At 41.5% G+C, this 19,534-nt stretch overlaps 1 protein-coding gene across 3 annotated transcripts in view; it reads left to right on the top strand.

Moving 5' to 3' along the window:
• The first annotated feature begins 351 nt into the window (after positions 1-351).
• Positions 352-19,534, top strand: part of hspa12a (heat shock protein 12A) — a 53,547-nt gene continuing 34,364 nt past the window's right edge. For all 3 annotated transcript variants that reach the window (XM_042010621.1, XM_042010620.1, XM_042010619.1), the window contains exon 1: positions 352-672. In XM_042010621.1, the coding sequence (XP_041866555.1) occupies positions 633-672 (40 nt within the window). In that variant the 5' untranslated portion in view covers positions 352-632. The remainder of the gene's footprint in view (positions 673-19,534) is intronic.

The following is a 19,534-nucleotide window of genomic DNA, read 5'->3' as shown; positions in this document are numbered from 1 at the left end:
GTCCTGGTGGGAGAAAGACGTTCTCTACTTCTCTACAAGACACACAGCAGAGGTACAAACTACAGGGGTATGAAAAAGTTCCCACTGTGAGGGAACTGTACCAAGATCCCTGAGGTACAATTTACTGTTTGTCAGAGAGTGCGTGTGAGTCCATCCCAGTTTTAAATAAATCAGTATCGTCTAAGATGTTTCCCAGCTCTGGTTCAGGATCAGGTAGTTTCAGACTGATTCCTCGTGAAACCGGGTTTGTGTGAGAGGCCAGCGGGGTGCCGGAACAGAGCCGCAGCAGACCGGGCAGCGGCAGCATTCCTGGCCCGGACAGGCGTGAATGCGATGGGAGGGGCGGACAGCAGCAAGTCTGGGGGCCAACATCCTCTCTGCTGAAGCTCACTGCCCCCCTCCTACCCACACCCACACTCTGAAACCGACCCTGCGTGTGTTTTAGGACGTTTTTCTGAGCAGAAGAAAGCGGAAAGCGGCCAGAAGTCGAAGGGGACCCTGCCTCGCCACCGTGGAGCGTGTTTCTGCGTGTTTTTTCCCTCTCTGGCCCGGAGTTCCAGACAAGCAGGAAAATTGCTTGGTGTAGCTGCATCGGAGAGAAGGCTCGGGAGGAGGTCAAACTGCGGGACACGATGAGTGGGAAGGACACGGCGACGGACAAGCTCATCTCAGGTCAGCCTGCTGCTTCTCTAACGCGATAAATCTGCTCCTTTTTCACCAGCAGCGCTCATTTCTGGGACTAATTAATGCGCGCGCACGTACGCAGTTTCTATTCGTTGTGGTCGACTGTGAGTCGCGTTCACGTGCACTCCGCTAAGATTTGTAGGTTTTAGCTCCAAGTAAAGGCTGCATGCAGACGGGATCGGTGTTGGAGCTGGATCCAGCCTGGAAAGCCTCCAGCTGGTCCTGCTGCAGTGCAGAGCGGCGGAATGAGCTCCAAGGACAGCCGCAGCGTGCGGGACGCCGCTGTCTGGCCTGCACGAGCGCCACTCTGCACCACCAAACACAGGCTTAGCTATTTTTTGTGCTTAGTACTCGTGTTTTCAGTGAAAGAGACCGAACTCTGGCATCAAAATGCTCCCTCTGTTGTTAGGGGTGCAGGTCCATCCCAGCCCTGTCCTCCATAACGGTGCAGAGTTTGGTCACGTGGCCCGTCCCACCGGAGTTGTGACTCAATGCAGCAAAGTCTGCAGCACGTCTTCAGGTAACGCAGTGCTCACCACCACCCGCCCACATGGAGCTGCTCGTGCCAGCCTTCAGAGGCTCTCCGTCCTCCCCACTGCTAGAAAACAAACGCTTCATGAGTTTAGGATCTGAAAAAGAGAGCCGGCCTTTTCCAGTGAGGTATTCTGTTGTAGAGATGATGTGGTTTGATTGCTGCTTTCGTTCTAAATGATTTACTTCCACGTAAACAATCATTTGCAGCAGTGCTTTAAAGTTGCACATTCTGCAAGAATACGAGGTGTGCAACAGTCATGTAAAGTGTGAAATAAGACCAAAAAATAAGAAGTTTGGGCGATTTAAAGTTTTCTCTCAGATGCTGAGAAACCTCTCTGGAGGCTTGGCTTCAGTCCAGAGTTATGTAATCCAGCTCACTGACTGCCTCAGAAGTTCACCCTGATAACGTACTGGAAGAATAATGGTTAAAACGTATGGCATAAATTCCTAAAGCTAAAAAAAACAAACTTAGCTTTTAGTGTTTGAAGGCAGGGTTTCACTCCCATGCTGGAGCAGTTACAGACACCAGCCCTGAAAGCGTCTATATGCAACCAGGAAGCCCTGCTGCATGCCAGAGGCTGAGAAATGATCGCGCTCCACATACTCCACCACTTACTTTCTGACCTTTTACATGAAGAGTTTTTTTTTCTTGCCCTTGTTCAGCCAACTCTTTTTCACATCTTGGTTTTTCTAGCAGTTTATCCGTTACAAAAACATCACAAAAAAACAACAACAAAAAAGCAACAACAAAAGACAAAAACAACAAAAAAGAACAAACATAGGTCTCATAAGACTCAACATTGTCCATAGAAGTACGTGAGGAACCAGCTCAGTTTCCATTGCTACCTTCCTGATGTTCCACTTAAAAGTTTTCAGAATTCAGCTTGAGCTGCTCTACAAAATAAAGACTCCAACAGGAGAGTCTGACTGGAGAAAAGATTGGAGAAGGAACCTTTTACCTCTCAGATAATGGATCTGCAGGACTCTGATGTTGACCATGACGTATACTGAATTCATTAAATGGTCTTTCTGTTTTTTCTGTTCTTATTGTGGTGACTCCTTTGCTACATGAATGCAGCATCACTGCTGATCGTGCTCTTCAGCGTTCCTGCTCCTTCCTCCTGCAGGTTCAATAATAAAAAAAAACACTCAGGCTGTTTGTCACACCCGGAGGTCTGATAGGTCTTTACATTTTAGATTCATTAAAACCGTTTCTTACTCTGGACCTAACATCGCTGAGTCTCGGTCTAATCTCATTTACTTGTTTGCAGTCATTAAAGCTAATGTGGATTTATCGTAGGTCACACATCACATCACAGCAGCTCTCAGACGATAACGGGCCCTTTGTCCATGTCGATGTAGATGAAACTGTGTTGGTTCACACAGGTCAGAGTGAAGGGGAAACATGCATGATGTTAAATATAAGTGCTTATGTCATAGGGCAGGTCTTGTCTGTTTCTACGTGAAACAAACCTCCACAACGGTCAGGGGGCAGCAAGATAACCTTCAGGCCTCATGCAGCCTTCCTCTGTGTCATCAACCATGAATCTGTCTGAGAAAAAAACTTGGCCAGAAAAATGTCTCTTAGTTTTAGTCACAATTTAATCTGATTCAGTTTAAGATGCTGATTCAGTTCCCTCTGGGTGTTCTTTTATGTTTTCTAAAATAATGGACAGGAATTTAAAGAGTTAAAAGTTTCCCTGAATGAAATCATTACTCACACCTCGGTGACACGGTATTTCTGTTAACCTGTTATGGACTGAAATGGCTTGTTATGCAGTAAAAGTAAATCTGATTTCCAGCTCAGATTAATGGTTCATTAACTGCTCTGATAACAACATTGACACGACAGCTGTGATCTCCTGTAAAAACACCCACAATGCAACGTTAGCTTTAGCATGCTTAGCTTTAAATGGATTTCTGTAAATATTCCTTCAGATTTGTTGTGTTTTCACCAGTTTTAGCTTCAGTTTTACAAACTGTCTTGTTTTACCACATCTGGGCTGAAATGTGTCCACATGTCTGCTCGTCTCTTTCTGCTCTCCGGTTTTTCACATTTTGTCTTATCTTCCCAGGGGGAGATCGAATATTTGTTTTCCTTGTTACCACACAGGGTTGGATCGCTTTTCTGCTGAATGTTTTCATCTACTTTTTATTCCCTGACCAAAGTGTCAGTGAGTTTCATCCTAGCTTTTCTCCTTATGCATCAGTTATTGATGAAAACTGTCCATGCATGATTTTTGGTCTCATTTGTGTCTGAGTTGGACCTGTGATGGACTGGTGACCTGTCCAGATGTCCTCTCATTGGATAGCAGCTGTGAAAAGCTGGTTACAGCATCACCACCGTATGCTCCTTGTAGGTCCGCTTGACGTGTACGCCAGCTACGCAGCAAGTGGAAGTACTCCCGTATGATTGGTCAGTTTGTGATTATGTGTTTCCGGATTTCTAGATGAATGGATGGAAAAGCGTCTGATAGACCCCACCCTCTCTCTTTTTATGCATAAATAGAATCGAACTTTATTGTCATTGCAGCTAAAGTGCAACAAAATTACACTTGATACCACAGTTGGGCCTTTTCCACTAGTACCCACTTAGTCACCTCTGTGTTGGACCATGATGATGGCTTTTTAGCATCTTCTCTGCGGCTGCTGCCAGTGTTATCCACAGTCGCGGCTTTGGGCTTTTTAAGGATTGCAGGGTTGGAAGTCGCTCTCTGACTCATCCCATGACGTCAAATTCTGGCCAATAGTGGCCTGTTATCTAGACCCGTCACGATTTTCAGACCGGTTAAAATGTATCTACTCGCACCGGGAAAATCCTGATGGGAACACCTACAAATCGGGTGGGGTGGTGTCGGGCTGGGCTAAGAGGGTGCTAGTGGGAAAGGGCCAAATGAAGCCGAACTGTGGTTCAGTTGGCAGAGTGGTTTTCGTCCAACCCTGGTTTGATCTCTAGTATTTTGAAGAGTCTTTGGGAAAGATGCTGAACTCTATATTACCTGCTATCCTGTATGTCCATCAATGTGCGACTGTAGAGAAAATAAAAAGGGCCACTCACTCTATTTAGCAGGAAGTCCATTTAAAGTAGCACTTTGTAATTTTCTGACCCTAAAACTCTGTCCTTCTGAGTAGTTTTGATGGTACAAAAACATTCATTATGTACATTCTTGGAGCCGCTGTCCCGAGGCTGAGTAAGCCCTTCAATACTTTGTTTCCAGGATGCTGTGTCACGTCACAGCAGTATTTTGCTTTTTGGCGCCACATCACACACTAGCAACTGGATATCAACACATTCTCTCATCGTTATTGCCTCTTCATGTCAGTTTTGTCAGTAAGAACCCTTCAGCTCCTTTTCCACCCCGACTTGGGATTGTTTGGTTCGATAAACCTGCTTTCTGTTGGATCTCCACAGCAACCTTATCCTTACACGGTAGGTGGGGTATCAGCTAGACAGAAATAGATGCGTCAGCTATGTAAAAGCGAGATGTCTTAGCTATGCAACGTCTTCCTTGAATTACAATGAAGAATGTGTCACAGAAACAAACATTCAGCAGGTTGTTTTACTTCTACTATTTTGACATGGAGCTGTTCCTGCTGTTATCAGTGCTGAGTCACACAGGAAGCGATGATTCTTTCCACCAATCAGTAGGTTGCAGTGTGACAAGCTCCACCGTTTAGTGTAGGCAAGATTGGATCCCCAATGTTAGGGTCCCAAAAAAGTAGGACAGCTCGGTTTGGATATTCTCGTACCCCTCCCAGTTTTACAGTACATCCCTGCAAAATTAAGATGATGGTTGTCATTTAGTCATGGCAATCTTGTCAGTGATTGCAATGTTAGGGGGTAATGTTAGTAAGTACCTTTCTATATGCTCACCAGTGTGTATGACTGTAGAGAAAAACACACTGTATTTAGCAGGGAGTCCATTTAGAGTTCTGCACAAACCTGTTAATGACCGATTACCTAACCCTAACTCATCCCTGTTACACAGAGTGCCTAAACCAGATTAAAAAGGCACTAGAGATTTTTTTGACCTGGTGTCCATTGCTGCTTCAGAAAGGAATAGACCCCTTTCTGGAAAGTCTATGGACATCTTTAGCTGCGTTTCCATTACAGTTTCTGCTAAATAAAAGGAAAACTTTTGTCTAAAATGGTCGACAAAGAACAATTGCAATTTGCAGGTGTTTCCATTGACTGCTGTTTAGCACATTAGACATAATTCTCGTGAACTCTCGTCCTGCAAGACTCCACTTTGAGGAGGAAGGAAATTTCTAATTCCTTGTAAAACTCTGCATTTCGCTGTTGTTTGCTGTCAAGGCTGGTGGTTATATTTTTCTCAATAATTTGTAAAAAGATGTCCCTCTCCTCCTCCGTCCACACATACCGCACCATCTTTACGTGAAATGAACTGGCCATGTGAGCCCCCCTATCCGGCCACATGTAAATGTGAAAAAAGTTTTTCGTTAAACTTGCGATTTACTTCCATATCAACATATCTGAAAAACCACCTCATGAGAAAAACTTTTTTAGCTGTTTTTGAGAGTTTTTTAAAATGTAGGTGTTTCCATTACCAGTTTTTATTGCGCTATTTAGGTTTTGTCAATTCTAGGGGTAATGGAAACGCAGCTATCGGCTCAGTTTGGTTTGAATCCACAGACCCTGAAACAAGATGTTTAACTTCAGCTGTTTTGTGACCTGATTTGTCCGAGAAGTCTGACATTGGGATGTGATAAAAAGATATCAGAGGAAACACCAGATCCTTTCCACTACCTAATCAGTCACATCAGATAAGAACCCTCAGTGATGTGAATATGGAGAAGAAGTGGCGTGAAGCTGATTTGAACCTGTCTAGTAGCGTTGTAATGATGCTGTTGACAGGTTCTGCAGAGTTAACATGAAACCTGATGGAGAGGGGAGACATGAACACGGGAAAAGGTTCGATGTCTGTCCACATGGAAACATACAGGACAGAACTCATAAACAAAAAGGGAAGCTGCCTTAGATTTTTTTAGAAGAATGGAAGAACTGATGAGACATTAAGAAGATTTAGTCATTTTTTTGAACTGTACATTTATACTCTTTGTCCCAGAAGTAGATGCAGCGATTTTTACTTCAGTGACGCTTTTTGTGTCCCTTCTGTGGACTGTGACATGGGATCCTTGTTCCAGTTGTATCTGCTGCTGCAGCAGCCTCCCAGCTAATGAGGAGTATAAAAGGTAGTTCATCTAAATGACGACGCTTCATGAATGAAGTGAGTTCTTGTTTTTGACGTCGTCTTTGAACAGCGTGGGAGTGGGGTTGAGGCTTGTCAGGCCGGGTTAAGGTTGGTAGTCGCTGTTAGGAAGTTGGATTTATTTAAAATCCTGACTACTGATTTCTCCAAGAGTTTTGTGATGGTTTTGTGCAGAAACATTTAAATGTCAACTTTTCAGTGTCTAATAAGCTTTCTAGAGGTTATTAGACTTGTCAGCTGATTATCTTACGAGAGTTACTGGAGATAAAATGATCTTCTTGACTAGATCCACCTGTACAGGAGGCAGCTTGAGATGCTACAGTCCAGAAGATGTTTGCAGAGGCCAGAAGCAGCAATGCTAACATGTAGCATAGCAACCTGACAGGGTGAAGCTCAGTTAAAAGACTCTACCAAGCACTGGCATCTAAACCAAACACAGTTTAAACCCCAAGCAATGACATGAGAATGAAAGAAAAACATGAGAACAGCTTTGTCCACATTATAGTTTCTGCTAATTTCACCTTCTCAAGCAAACCACACAAACAAGGAGTCATATCTGCACCGTGTTCCAGGTGAATTTACACAGTAACACCTCTGGTGACACTTCTGTAATAATCTTGTATGCTTCAGCCTTCTTAAGAGACCAATATTATAGTTGTAGTTGTGACCTAGTTTATTTTGGGTTGGTCTTTTCAGAAAGCTAGACCTTGTCAAGAAGACGATAAGAAGCTTTCAGCTTATCAGGGACCCTTGTTGCAGAGCAGACTGATTTCTTCCTGGTAAATCAAAAACGACATGACGCAATTACATAAATGAAGAAGAAATGTAGACTGTGTCTGCCTTGTGAGACATAAAGTGATTTGATAGTTTGGTTAATAAAATGATCAGGTTGTACTTTACCATTTGCTGCTATTTAAAAGCAATATAAAGAACAGACTGTGTGTGTGTGTGACACTCAACTGAGTAATTGTGTCCTGCACATTGAGTCAACACTTGAAAATTGCTGACAAAATAATAATAAAGCACATGAATAAACAAACTGTATCTAATATACAACGTTAAGTTCTTTAGCCAAACTGATTTTGCATTGCAGAGTCCAGAGCACGAGTCTGATTCAATAACGTATGTAATCACAGACACATCAAGTCAAGTCAAATTTATTTCTATAGCACATTTAAAACAACCTTGTTGGCCAAAGTTCTGTACAGGACAGACAATAAAAACAACATCAGACAACAATAAACCATAGATGAACTAGAAGCACTCAGAGAGGACAGACCTCCACCTGAGAAAACCCCTAAAGGCCCAACAGCCCACCCAGTAACCTTTTTAACCTTCTGAATCACCAGATCCAAATTATCAACATGATCCAGGCCAAACAATGTCGGATTAATTAATTATGAAATGATCAAATAATTGCTAAAGTATAAATTCATTCAAAAAATTATTTAGTTTTCTTATATGTTGGCTGATAAATGAATGTTGTAAGCTAGTAAGTATTTGACATTTTCTATTTGAAAAATCAAGCCAGAAGTAATCCCACATGCTAATCAATTAATTATTTATTGAAGGTTTGCCTATGTCCAAATGCTAGAAAAAAAAAGATTTAAAAAGGAAAAAAAAACAAGTGTCTGTAAACGCCACCCTTATCATTTCAATTCTGCGTCGCAGGTGTCAAAATGACCCCTTGGCGGTTCTAATTCTGGATCCAGGTGGTAATCCGGATCACCCCCAAAATATAATTCCATATCCTTATTCCATATTGGAGATTTCCTGAAAATTACATCAAAATCCGTCCATAATTTTTAGAGTTATGTCACTGACAGACGGATGGATGGATGGATGGATGGATGGATGATGGATGGATGGATGGATGGACGGACGGACGGATGATGGATGGATGATGGATGGATGGATGGATGGATGGATGGATGGATGGATGGATGGACGGACGGACGGACGATAGATGGATGGATGGATGGATGGACGGACGGACGGACGGATGATAGATGGATGATGGATGGATGGATGGATGGATGGACGGACGATAGATGGATGGATGGATGGACGAACGGACGGACGGATGATAGATGGATGATGGATGGATGGATGGATGGATGGACGGACGGACGGATGGATGGTGGATGGACGGACGATAGATGGATGGATGGATGGACGGACGGGCGGACGGATGATAGATGGATGATGGATGGATGGATGGATGGATGGATGGACGGACGGACGGATGGATGGTGGATGGATGGATGATGGATGGATGGATGGTAGATGGATGGATGTATGGACGGATGGATGGACGGACGATAGATGGATGGATGGATGGACGGACGGACGGACGGATGATTGATGGATGGACGGACGGATGGTGGATGGATGGATGATGGATGGATGGATGGATGGATGGATGGATGGACGGACGGATGGATGGTGGATGGATGGATGATGGATGGATGGATGATGGATTGATGGACGGATGGATGAACGGACGATAGATGGATGGATGGATGGACGGACGGACGGACGGATGATAGATGGATGATGGATGGATGGATGGATGGATGGATGGATGGATGGATGGATGGACGGACGGACGGACGGGTGATAGATGGATGATGGATGGATGGATGGATGGATGGATGGATGGATAACGCTGCTGAGTGATGTAGAGCTGAAATAAACGGGACAAAACTGGGAAGACGATGCTCCAAACTGACCAGTAAAGAGCTGAGAGATGCAGCCGGAAAAGAGTCACTTCATTCGGGCAGTCGGTCCCGTCCTGACCTGCTGGTACCTGACAATGAGAGCAGTATTGAATAATCAAGTAAAATAACCACCAAGTGGTTGAATTTATTTATTTTTCCTGTACATTTGTCCTTACAAGTGAGGGAAACCTGTATGATGACAGAATTAAAGGAAGGCTGGATATGCTCTACAATCCGAGAGGACCGTGTCTTTCTCTGGGAGCAGCGGCTGTGGTGGACCGGGACAGGAAGAAGGAAGAACGGTGGTTCAAGGAAGGTTCTTTCTGTTTTAGCTGCAACCTTCAGCGGACGTTAACAGAACATCGAGTTTTCATCTCAACAACCCAGGCAACGTTCTCTAAGCATCACGGCCAGCTTTACCAGAACCTTCCACCTGTTAGTTGTGCAGGTCTGCAGCTGGAACAGCCTCTCACTTACTGATCCACACTAAGCAGAAAACAGTCATCAGGGTTTTTCAGCTAACAGAGCAACGTGCTGAAGATTCTGTACAGTCTCCTGTTGAAAGTCAGCCATTTCTGCCAGCTTAAAACTTTTCCCTCCCACAACCTCAGTCAGCACAGCTTGGCTGTACAGCTCTCCCTGTGCTAACAGCCTGTGACCTTCTCAGTGTGGACTGACCAATAGACAAGGATCTGCCCATGTCTTGAAAGGCCGCCCCCCCCCCCTGATTTACATAATGAGGCAAAAATGCATATGTAAAAGGAAAATAATACAGAAATAAATACAGTCATTAAAATAAAGAAGGAAAAAAATCACCGTATAAATAAACTGAACTGAAAATAACATGGGGAAGTAAATAAATAACAACATTAACACAAAATTAAATTAAAACAGTTGAAACTTACCAAAACTATATATACATTTTTGTCTTGTCTTCTAGGTTTCCTAATGGAAAATAAAAAAAACAAAAGTATTATTTATTGGCACATCAATTTGTTTATTGAGCTATTTTTATATTTCTGTTTATTTGTAATTTTGTCAGTTTCGGTCCTCCATACAGAGCAGGCGGACCTGATAAAGTGACCGGTCAGACCACAGTTTGCAGTATGTTTGTTCCCTGCATTTGATGAGCATGTTGTGGGCAGCATGGAGTTCAGTGTCTAGTCTAAGTCACCCCGACACACCTTCCACACTCCACCAGCTGAGCCACAGACATCCCAAAATACTCATATTAAAAGACAAAATGTCTGGGAAATGAAAGCGCTTTGCTTGTCAGAGCACAATGGGCTGGAACAAAGATGACGTAGCATTAGAAGCTCTACATCTGCAGCAGATTGATGTTCTGCTTAAAGAACAGCCTCCTGATGAGTTGGATGTTTCCTGCTTGCACACTGATTCCTTAAAATAGGACTCAGCACTGATGTAACCCCCCCCCAAACTGTTTCTAGGTTGTTAAATTATGCGCACCCTCATTTAAAACAAAGCTGTAGAATTAGATCAAAATCATTATCAGTCAGTCATGTTAAGGTGAACGTCACCTCAGTAGTGGTCTATTTTTGTCCAGCACGGGTTCAGGAAATGGTCTCCAGCAACCAGGCCGTATCTGAGCGCAGCTTCAGCCGTTATCAGATGTTGTTTTCCATTACATACAGGCAGGAAGGAAAGTCATTGTTCAACAGAAAGGTTTAAGGCATTTCCTCAGATTGTGACCTCTGCAGGAACCTTCCTCACTCAGTCTCTCTGTCAAAGTATTTCATTTAAAGTCTTTCAACACCTGTCTCGTTCAGGGTTATGCTCTCACCAGCTGTGCGTTTGGAAATGTGGGTCAAATCAAAAACAGCATGTCTGCCTGGCAGTCACAAATGAAACTACTGTGGAAATTGTGAGAAACAAATGAAAAGGCAATTTATCATGTCATCAACACAACTGCGTGTCGTTTATTTTAGCTCCAAACTGAGCGCGTCAAACATGGCGCAGCCCAAAAAGCGAAGCGAGAAGCAACTCATTCAAAGCGGCTGGAGGTTGCAGAGTAACATAAAACTTATTTATCATGAACATTAAACAATACACAAGGCAACATATCTGTATTATATTATGTTTCTAGGGTTCGCTGTACTACTTTAACTTATTAAAAGGAACTCTGACTGCTCACGACAACAGACCTCATTTGAAAAACATTGGCTTCAGCTTCTCTTCTCTTTAGTTTAAAGTCAAATGAATTTGTCGGGTGGATTTGGAGGCTCCTTCGAATTCTCTGAATTGGGACAGCGCTTGGCGCACCATGATGACGTGTGTAGCCGACGAATCCGCACTTCGAAGTGTGCAGACCCTGAGTTGGGCCACAGCTATGATCTGTAGTTTTTGGGTAACAGACATCTGCTGCGGCTGTTCCGCCTCATCTGATGGGCTGTCATCTGTTTGAGTTGCAGCATCGGTCATAGTTGAAGAAAAACTGGAAACTTCCAGATTGGAGGGCTAAACGGAGCAGTGGTTCCTCCGTGTCCAGGGTCGGTCTGATGGTTCAGCGTCAGGTTTATGGTTTGAGGCTGACAGCAGGACGTCCAGCGTCTCTGACGTTTCTTCTGGGTTTTTAGCCGCCAGTATGAACTGCGTTGTTGTTGTTCTGTTCTTGGTTTCAGTCTTCATTTTTACCTGCCACCTGTTAGCTCTGTGGTCAATAAATGAACTCAAAGGAGGAGAGATTATTATTATTAGCTACTATATATTATTATACTATTATTAACGCTCAGAAAACTGCAAAGACTCAGGTTGTTTGTTTTTTTTTTCCTTTTGACTGGAAACTGAAACAAAGAGCAGCTTGGTGCAGCATTTTTTATGTGGATCCACAGTTAAAGAAGAAAAATCTGCCACAAACAAGTCGAATTTGCCTTCGCCTCAATGTATTCTAGAGTGCAGCCCTTATACGTAATGTTACAGAATGCATTGTGACAGAAAAATAATTGTGACCTCTATAGTTCAGAAACATATTAAACACATATTATTTTAAGTAACTGGGAATTTCCATGTGTCAGAAAATTTGAATTTTAGTAGGACAGGTCAATAACTACATGTTTAGGCCTAAATGGGTTTGGGTTTGTGCCTGTGGACTGTGAGGGCCTCTTAAGTTATCAGTTGAAGACCTAAGAGATATTCCTGTTATCCATGTTAACTCCTTGTAATACAGCCTCCCACCGGTTGGTGGCAGTAATGTGTCAGTCAGTTGTTTAACAAATTCCAGTAGGCCAGGGGTGCCCAAAGTCGGTCCTCAAGGGCTGCTGTCCTGCAGATTTTCCAGTGAAATAGATTCAACAGCCTATTAAGTTTTGCACAATGACTCATCAATTTGAGTCAGGTGGTTTTTGAGCAGGGACACATCAAAAACCTGCAGGATTGTGGCCCTTGAAGACAGGAGCTGGACACCCCTGCAGTAGGCAGAAGACGACACTTAGCTAGCTGCTAGCCTGTGGCAAAAGTTATGGAGAAGTATGTACCAAAAAATAAAGTCTGGAGTGTTAAGCTTGATACATACTCCACGAGGCCGCAAGAAAAAGGAAAAGTTTGTATGTCCGGTCAATTCATGCTCCACGAGAAGCTTCATCTGCGACGGGGCAGGCGGTGTTTTTATGTGCAATGAACTGCTAAATGAACCAACCAATGCACCCCATCCTCCCCCACCCTCTCAAGAAGGTCTAGTAACTTTATTTAAAATTTGCCCAATGGACTAATAATGATGGACAAGGTTTAATGCTCTCTGAATCTTCTGAAAGTAGAGTTCCAGGTACAGATCAATATCAGCAGAAAATCACAAAGAAGGTAAAAACGTAGTAAAATAACAAACCCAATGATTGATTAACAATGCTAACCAACATTAAATGAATCAAATTCACCACCAGAAACGTTTAGATGAACATGTCAGATCAGAAATCACAAACCTGTCAATCAAAGTGGACGATGACATTTTTAACTTTAGATATGGCGTGAAGACGATTATGATTGATCATTAATCTATCCCCCCGACTGGTGGTGCCCTACGCGCAGTGTGTGGTGGGAACAGCAGCTCTGGATTACAGCCTCACATTTCTGTTCTGATTATTATGTAAATTACTGGATTACTTATATCAAATGTAGGACAAAATCAATGCTTCCGCCTGGTTAGTCGGTTTGTCTTAAGAGAAACGAGCTGTCAGACATCATCTGGTGTCTGAGCAGGGAAACTTTACAGAGGCCTCGCCAACCAACCAACATTTGAACATTTTCAGCTGATTTTACTAACTGCTGACTGGCTGGTTGTTTATGTTGATATTTGTTCAGTAATGTTGCAGAAAGTTGATCAGCAGATGTTTGACTTGACACTAGTGGGATGTAGATGATCCCTGAAAAGCCAGATCACCCGATGCCGAGGTGCATTTCACAGGAATGTGCACTAGAGCTTCAACGATTAGTCGACGTCCACAATAAAAATAGTTGATACGCGTAAGATACGTAATCCAGTTAGTCACCTAATCGTTTTAATATTCGATGATTTCGCTGTCATTCGCTGTACGCTGTAGATGTGTGTGTGTAGAGGCTGCAGCTGTTGTCAGGCTGTTTCTCTGAACTGTGTGTCTGGGCTGACAGCCAACTGGATGCAGCGAGCTGCAGAAAACTTGTGTGTGTGTGTGTGTGTGTGTCTTTCTTTGCTTGGCACAAATGAATGGAAGCTCAGATGAAGGGATAAAGACAGAGCACATTCTCCCCTCAAACTCATTTTGCAGCCGGTTCTAATGAATGTGGCTCTTTGATAGCTGATTTGTGTGTGTGTGTGTGTGTGTGTGTGTGTGTGTGTGTGTGTGTGTGGCATTTGTTGAAGTAAATTTAATGAGGCTCCTCTTTGCGATCGTAAGCGGCAGTAGGAGTTTAGCTGTGTGTCTTCTTCACCATGTCTGACACTTTACCAGACTGTGACTTTCTGTGGACTTTCATCATCAGGTTTTCAGGCATCATCAGGTTTTTATACTAGGTTAATTGAAGAATAAATAACAGCATTAATGCACTTTGACAGCAGCAGAAAGGTTATTGGTTTGAAGAATTACAGGCTCATCTCCTCATCTTTCTACATTTAATGTTGAAGGAGAAAGACCTCTGTCCTTGGAGAAATACCAATAAGATTCTGGCTAGACTGCAACTTTACATGCCTAATGTAAAATAACATGAAAAACATGTAACTGTGATTATACATAGCATTTTTAAATTTTTTTAAGGAAAAGATAATTTCATTTCACATAAAACATCTTTTAATATATATTTTCAAATTTACCATATTTTGAATTAACTGTAATTTCAAAAGAAAACTAAAATAAAGTTTAATACTGTTTATGCTCTGTTATTTTACCATGAATTTGTTGTTATTGATAAATACTGTTACTGTATGTTATCCTAAATTAGGTGTATATACACATATAGAGCTTAAAGATCTCCAGGAACCAGAATACCAGGCATCCCATTGCTCCCAGTGATAACAAAAGGTGGTTAAAAGCAGACGATGTACTGTTTTTCCCTTCTGGGATCAATATAGTGTATTTTAAATAAAATGTTTTATTGGTGATATTTGAGTTTATAACATTACATACTGATTAAATAAAACAATCTTCAAAAAAGATTTTATTATGAAATGAATTTTTAACAATCTTCTGTATTTTTAGACTTTTTGTATTTTTGCAGTTTTTACTGTATTTATTGGAAATGTAATTATTATAAGCAGTAACATCAAGCAAACTATGCCATGTAAAAATAAAGATATAATTAGTATTTTTACTTAGAGCTGGGCAATTAATTGGTAAAATCGATTAATCGGATTTTCTTCTAATGATGATTTATCTTTATGAAAATCTGGATTTTTTCTCTTTTATCAGGACCACAAACGCTCTATGTGGGCTTCCATGGTTAGCAGCGGGCTCAGCCCTCCCTCCGCACCAGGACGGCGTTTGTCTGAAAGCACTAACAGAAATACTGTGAAGTGAGCCGTCACTCACGCCTGCAATTTAGCTTTGCATATAACTGCAGTGAAAAATGCTGTTTTCTACGAGATGCACAAGACAGCTTCGGCCCACAAACCCTTAATGTAGGTCGTTAGGAGACGACCTACATCCACTATTTCCACAGTGGATCCCAAATGATAAGGATCTGGATGGAAAAAGACCACGGATGCAGCATACATACCATATATGAAGCAGTTTATATGGTGGAAAAGGTATTTGTTTTTTGTGTCATTCATTCATTTAAATAAATAAAGACATTTTGCAAGCAAAAGCTTTAAGTTTAATATTGTTTTTTAGGTTAAAAGCATGTACTGGACTTACTGATTCAGTCTATGTTAAAGGGGCCTTAGCTCAGCACCACTGTCAGGGGAAAATTGAGACTTCTGCTTGTTTAAAGCAGAGGAAGGCAGTTTTTAATGCTATCGGTGTGTGCTGTCATGGCTCAGTCTGTAAGTAACAGCCATTGGAGGAAGAGATGGAATAAAAGGCCAACAGGAAGGCACTGCCCCTGCTGAGAGAAGAAAAATGTTGAAATGTCAACATGAGATGTGCAGAGTTTTCAAAAGAAAACAAAATTTCCTGTTTATTTTTACTCCTCCAACACGGATGGAGGGTCTTCCAGGTCTCCTGGTTGGAGCTTTACACCAGCCTTCTGTTCAGCTACGCTTACTTATTACCTTTTCACTAAATCATGACTCACACAATTACTTTTACATGAGATCCAAAACTTGATTAATTCAGAATTAAACCTCAGTTCATATAGAAAGAAAGATTTTCCTGAGCGTAAGAGTGAAGTAGTGTCCAGGTACCAGGAACCAAGTAAAGAGGCTGCAGCTATCATTTATTTTAAAAATCGGTAAATCTGCCACTGTAATTGATTGTTTCATCAGACAAGCTTTTCCCTTCAAAGATTTTGTGACTGAAATACAACAGAGCAGTAATTGTAGAAAAGTCAGTAACAGATACATATTTATGTAAAGCAATAAACTGTCTGCATTAAACTTCATTTGTGTTCTGACTTCAGATAAAAGAAATGAAAAATAGCTGATTTCACCAGTAATGACTTTACCCAGTGATATGATTACAGGATAAAATATAACGAGCTGAATTTTGCTTAATTAAAATGAACAAAAACAACAAATAAAAAATTTTTAAAAATTAAAGATTTTTCTTTCATTTTCTTTTATATATTTTTTTTAAAGATCAAACTACAACGTGCCAAATGAATGAATACCATTGGAAAAGTATTGGCTCACCTGCCTTGACTCTCATATGAACTTAATAGGCAAAGTTAATTTATTTGTATAGAACATTTCATGTACAAGACAGTTCAAAGTGCTTTACATAAACATTACGGCAGGTGCAGAAAGCAATACAAGTGCATTAAAAAATAAAGATTAAAAGAAATAAAATGAATGAAATAGAAACAGAAAGAAAAAGCTAAAATAAAATAGATAAAAAGCAAGAAATAAAGTTCCCGTGTGGGGAAAGACAACATTAAAACATGATCAAGTTTAAAGATTTCAGCTTAAAGAACCAGATGCAGATCTGGACTCTAAATAAAAACTAGTCCATGCAGCAGAGAACAGGTGGGTCTTTAACCTGGATCTAAATAAACTGAGTGTTTCAGCTGATCTGAGGCTTTCTGGGAGTTTGTTCCAGACATGTGGAGCATAGAAGCTGAATGCAGCTTCTCCATGTCTGGTTCTGACTCTGGAACTGATAAGAAACTGGAACCAGATGACCTGAGGGTTCTGGTAGGTTCATACTGGGTCAAGAGGTCTCTGATGTATGTTGGTCCTAAACCATTCAGAGCTTTCTAGACCAGCAGCAGAACTTTAAAATCTATCCTCTGACGGACCGGCAGCCAGTGTAAAGATGTAATAGACATAAATGTAATAGACATCTCATTCTTAACCAGATGAGTTCAGTATGAAGGTGGCACTCCCTTTGGAGCTATAACAGCTTCAACTCCACTGGGAAGGCTTTCCACAAGGTTTACAAGTGTGTTTATAGGATTTTTCCTCCAGAAACACATTTGTGAGGTCAGACACTGATGTTGGACGAGATGGCCTGGCTCTCAGCCTTCACTCTAACTCATCCCAAAGGTCTTCTGTCGGGTTAAGGTTCAAACTCTGCAGGCCAATCAAGTTCACCCACACCAAACTTGCTCCATGTCTTCGTGGACCTGCTTTGTGCGCTGGTGCACAGTCATGTTAGAAAAGGAAAGGGCCATTCCCAAACTTTTACAACATCGTTGGGAGCATGGAATTGTCCAAAATAACCCCAAACCATAATTCTCCCTACACTAAACCTACGTTTGACACAATGCAAGACCAGTACTGTTCTCCTGGAACCACTGTACCCAGACTCTTCCATCAGATCACCAGATGGTGACGCGCCATTCGTCCCTCCAGAGGCTGCGTTCTCTACACCACTGCATCTGACGCTTTGTATTGCTTCTGATAATGTATGGCTTAGATGCAGCTGCTTGGCTGTGGAAAATCTATCCATGAAGATCTTCTCTCTGTTCTTCAGTTTATTCAGATGCTGGGATCTCTGTGACACCTGTAAAAATCTGTTCCTCTGTTTTACCACTAGATTCTGTGTACGCAGGTCAGAGCTGTTCTAGTATTGAAGAACATTTCAAGAAGATGGTAAATTCCACTTACAAAATATGCACACATCTATGATTAAGAACAGCTGATAAATGAGGGCCCTGCTTAGTAGCAGTTGAGAGAGTCAGAAGTTGTGTTTAGTCTGCAGCATTACGGTCAAATTAATGTAATATGATTTCAAATCATCGCAACTGGTTTAGAAATGTACAAACTCACAACCATTAAATTTCCTTTTCTTCAGTTAGTTTCCAGTCAACCTCACATTTATGTTGTCAACAGGCTCCTTTGTGAGTCCAGTTATTGTCATCCTTCCATGTTGTTACCAGAGGATTCCACTAGGGGGCACATTAGAGAATTCAGACAGATCGAGTCGCTGAATTTGTAGGATGCAAAGAAAATGATAAACAACATGTGTACCATGTATTGTAGATGGTATTTAAGGACACTTAACCAAGCATGTTGTGTCGACTGTGTGACCTTACATTTGGTCAAACTGGTCCCTTCACTGCCCCTACTGGTAACATACATATTGCAGCTTTTGAATGTGTATCATTAATAATAACACACTAACAAAGACATAATGTGTGTGGCAGCCATGATAAATGTGTAAGGTATATTGTCAGCCTTATGTCACTAATATCATCACCATCAAATTCCTCAAACTCATTTTACTTCCTACCTCCTGAGAAACATCAGTTTTATTGTTCTTTTAAATTAAATATTATTAAATGAAATGTTAATAAATGAAAACATAAATGAAGGCATCCACCACTTTAAATAAAATAGTCTTTTTTTCGAAACATTTTCTTCTGGCTGGCTGTTGTGGTCTTTCATAACGAAAGGTTTGACAGCAGAGTAAAGAACACAGGAGCAGGCCGTCCACAGCCAAAACTACGCTTACTACAACTTACTGTGACGTGTTTTCTCATATTTTGGGAAAAACACATGACAGTGCATGACATAGCTGTTCTTTTTTAAAGTCTGTAAGGCAAACACAGCTTGAATGTGCGGCCATTCTTATCTCCCGAGTCACACGCTATGGTTTCGGCCATTTTTGTCATCCACCCCTGCATTTCTGCTCCAGACTGCCATGTGACTGCCTGGTTACATCTGATTGGTGGTACGGAGTCAAATGTAGTTAGTAACATTTGACGTAGCCACTAGCTATACTTTATTTGTGAAACAGTGATGCAGAACAAAACAAAACAAATGGTTTGTGTGTTAAAACATGAAAAAATAAAAGTAAAGAGCAGAATTATAACGGAGCAGAAGTAGTGTTTCTTATAAATATACTCGAGTAAAAGTAAAAAGTATGTCATATTAAAATTACTCGTAAAAGTACAACTATGTACTTAGAGACATGTAAGGACATCGATGGACAAGTAGGGACCTTAGAGACTCCCAGTGTCAGAGATGTTGTGTCTGTTACTGTGCTGAGTAAATTCTCTGTTCCTGTCTGGCTGGATGGCGGCATGCTGACGATGGCTGATGAACACAGACGCCATCGATCAGCTAAATTGTTTCTAAACATTAATATTTGACCTAAAGTAGACTTTCAGTCTGGTTTGATGAACATTAGGGTCTGAACTTGAACCAACAGTTGAAAATAAACATCACGGTCCTGTTTTAGTAAAATTCGTTGTACATGTAAATTTTTCAGCCTTTATGAGGATTAATTGGCTCAACTAAAGAATAGAATAGAATAGAATAGAACAGAAAAGAGCGGAAAA

The sequence above is a fragment of the Melanotaenia boesemani genome, chromosome 16, assembly GCF_017639745.1.
Source record: "Melanotaenia boesemani isolate fMelBoe1 chromosome 16, fMelBoe1.pri, whole genome shotgun sequence".
Taxonomy (NCBI): domain Eukaryota; kingdom Metazoa; phylum Chordata; class Actinopteri; order Atheriniformes; family Melanotaeniidae; genus Melanotaenia; species Melanotaenia boesemani.
The sequence above is the reverse complement of the archived record's forward strand: the minus strand, read 5'-3'. Positions and strand labels throughout refer to the sequence as shown.